At 34.6% G+C, this 3557-nt stretch overlaps 1 protein-coding gene across 1 annotated transcript; it reads left to right on the top strand.

Annotated features, from left to right (window-relative positions):
• Positions 1 to 333: 333 nt before the first annotated feature.
• On the top strand, positions 334 to 1026 carry LOC122296820 (uncharacterized mitochondrial protein AtMg00810-like). The gene has a single exon (XM_043106618.1). It carries the CDS (start codon positions 334 to 336, stop codon positions 1024 to 1026), a length of 693 nt encoding a protein of 230 aa, XP_042962552.1.
• The last annotated feature ends 2531 nt before the right edge of the window (positions 1027 to 3557 follow it).

Raw genomic sequence — 3557 nt, 5'->3', positions numbered from 1 at the left:
AAGGAAAGGGCTTGACTATTTAGAAACTTTTTCCCCAGTTGCAAAAATGGTGAGAGTGAGATGTTTACTATCTTTAGCAACAATTTACAATTGGCATTTAGTATATTTGGATGTGAATAATGCATTTCATTATGGTGATTTGGAAGAAACAGTTTATATGAAACCACCACCAGGGTATCTTAGAAAGGGGACACTAGAGTTTGCAAGCTGTGGAAATCCTTATATGGGTTAAAACTACTTCTAGGCAGTGGAACTCCAAGTTCACTGCAGCCTTGGTTGATTTGGGATTTGTACAATTCAAATCAGACTACTCATTATTCATAAGAAATACAAATGGCTGTTTTGGTGTATGTGTATGACATACTCTTAGCTAGTAGTGACAGTTCTATTGTCCAGACCATTAAAGAATCTTTGAGTGTATATTTCAAATTGAAGGATTTAGGTCCTGTCAAATATTTCCTAGGATTGGAAATTGCTAGATCAAAAAAGGGAATTTCTATTTGCCAAAGGAAGTATGCACTAGAATTAATTTCTGATGTTGGGTTGTTAGCTTCTAAGCCAGTTAGCTTTCCTAAGGACTCCCGTTGTAAACTTTCAAAATCTGATGGAGAGTTGATTGAAGACACAACTACCTACAGAAGACTTATAGGCAAGTTATTATATTTTACTCATACAAGGCCAGATATCACTTACTCAATTCACCTTTTGAGTCAATATTTGGAATCTCCTCAGGTTCCTCATATGCAAGTTGCTCTCAGAATACTCAGATATGTAACGATGGCACCAGGTCAAGGTATTTTCCTTCCAGCTTTATCTCAAGTTCATTTAAAGGCTTTTGCTGATTTGGATTGGGCAAGCTGCCCTAATATAAGAAGATCTATATCTGGCTATTGTGTATTTCTTGGTGATTCATTAATCTCTTGGAAATCAAAGAAACAAACCACTGTCTCAAGGTCATCTGCAGAAGCTGAATATAGGTCTATGGCCTATGTAGTTTGTGAGTTAACATGGTTAAAGACTCACTGATTTCCATCAGATTCACTCTCAACCCTTTTTGCTATTTTGTGACTACCAAACTGGCCTACATATTGCAGCCAACCCCATTTTCATGAGAGAACTAAACACATTGAGTTAGATTGTCACCTCATTAGAGAGAAAATACAAGCTGGCTTACTCAGGACATTGCATGTTTCCTCTTCTCATCAACTTGCAGATTTGTTAACTAAGCCCATTGGTTCCACTGTTTTTCATTCCTTGTTGTCCAAGATGAATGTTCAAAATATATATCATTCATCTTGAGGGGGACTATTATTGTAAATACTGTTAAGTTGTAAAGTTACATTTCAGTCCTTTACTGTAAATAGACATTTAGTTACTTTACCTTTGTTTTTAGTCTTTTAATTGAGTGTTAGTTTTCTGCATCTTGTATAAATAGGAGGTGACTTGATGTACTGTACACATTGAATAATTCAGAAGTAATTTTCATCTCTTCTTCAATCTTTATCTTCTTGGTTGAAGTTGTTTCAGTATATAAGACAGCCAGATGAATCCACCTAGCTTTGACAACAACTTGAAACCACCTTCCTTGAGGCAATAGGTATGGAAACATTCCACAACGCCAATAGGGGTGTCCAGATGAAAAATGAGGTCGGAAGGAAGTTGAGAACCTAGATTGTCAGTAGCATTACTCGAATGCTCTGGCATTGAAAGAGAAGCACAAAAAGCAAGTCCAATCCATAAAGTACAATCCTTTGAAGGTAAGAAGGATTGTCACGAGGGAGTCGTCACACCGATGGGTGAACCGCTCCAAAATCTTATATGGAGGAAAACACCTATCATATATACAATCTTGTGTAAAAGATAGAAAATATAGTGAACTTTACTCAAAAGGAAGAATTAATGTTACATTCATATACAAAGGGAGAATTGAGGTATGGTATTGAAGCAAAACAAAGACTCAAAAACATTTCTTACCATAAGGTTACTTCCATTCCTAGTTTTATTGGTCTTCTCCTAAATGCACCTTATTGATATTTCAATTTCGAGGTCCTTATTAAAGTGGACAGGTTTTGTTGTTTCATTTGTTTCTTCTAGATCAGCCATAAAAGGATCAATGGGATCTTGATACTTTAAAAACAAATCATTGCAGTGATTTAGTTCTTGCTCGAATTGTTCTTGATCATGTTGGTACAAAAGACGAAGTGCACATTTATCCATTGTAATGATTGGACAATCACTCACAAATAATTTCACATGCTTGCTACAGAGCATTTCTCAACTTCCAAAGCTTAAGTTTCTTTATTTGGATAATTGTAACAGGCTTCAGTTATTGCCAAATCTTCCTTCAACTACACAATTTGTAATGGCTCGAGAATGTACCTCACTCCAAAATTATTCCAATCAAGTTGTAGTGTCGACTTCAGGTGGAGGAGAATTCACTGTTATTAACTACCTTAGCTTGGCTACCCGGGAAGAAGACATTCTCAGTGACGTTTCTTTGCTAGATACACACTTTCAGCCACTGTGAATGGAGCTCCCTCTCTCTCTCTCTCTCTCTCTCTCTCTCTCTCTCTCTCAATGTTGGATACATATTAGGTGCGCAAATTAGTACGTTGAATTTACATTCTATTTGTTTAATTTGGTCTTTGATGATGCCGATTAGACATGTTCTTATGTTGATAGTATTGGACTATATATTTCAAGACAATAGATTAGTACAAATATAACAAGAAACGGTAAAAACTTTTCGAATTGAGACTATTATTTTGGCCAAAATTGTAGCTACGCGTAAAATTATGCATTTGACCCTAATTCAAAAATCTCTTTTTAGTGCACTCGGCCTAGTAGCTCACATTTCGACCCCCCGAAATAAGCCATTTTTTCCTTATAATCATCAATTAAGTTATAGATACTACTACATACAATTAAAAAACATAGTTTAATATCAACTAAGGTGATATTTTTGTGTTTTTCATTTTACAACTCGATGTTAAATGGAAAAGAAATATTGAGTGCTATCAAATGACAACAATATAAATTTCAAGAAAAACAAAATGATGATAAAAAGAATTGTTCAACATTAACCAACGTTTTGAATTGGTTCTTATAAGTTGCTTATTTGACTCAATTTAAGAATAATCTATTGTTAAACTTATCCATACACATGAAAGTCTCAAAGCTCATTTCTATAACTTTAAGATCCTGTAAATTTCTTCATGATATTGTGGATGGCCTTCTGCCTTTAGATTAACCAATTAAAAAGACCAAGACTCAAGAGGTTTGGAGATCAGTGTCATAATTTTGTTCAACAAAAGTTAAATACTAAAGAGAAAAAACTCAGTGCCATCTCAAACAATTTTTTTTTTTTTTTTTTTGTTCATGACTAGGTCCAGGCAAGATCCTACCCAACTGTAATTATAATAATCAAGAGGAAATATTTGTGACAATCTCCATCATTAAACTCTTTATTGACTTTTTTCTTTTTTGTTTTTTTTTTTTTTAAAGAGAAGAAGTCATATGTCCATGAGTGACTCCTGCCCACTTTCTTAAGAACCCTC

This window comes from Carya illinoinensis, chromosome 15, assembly GCF_018687715.1.
Source record: "Carya illinoinensis cultivar Pawnee chromosome 15, C.illinoinensisPawnee_v1, whole genome shotgun sequence".
Classification (NCBI taxonomy): domain Eukaryota; kingdom Viridiplantae; phylum Streptophyta; class Magnoliopsida; order Fagales; family Juglandaceae; genus Carya; species Carya illinoinensis.
The sequence above is the reverse complement of the archived record's forward strand: the minus strand, read 5'-3'. Positions and strand labels throughout refer to the sequence as shown.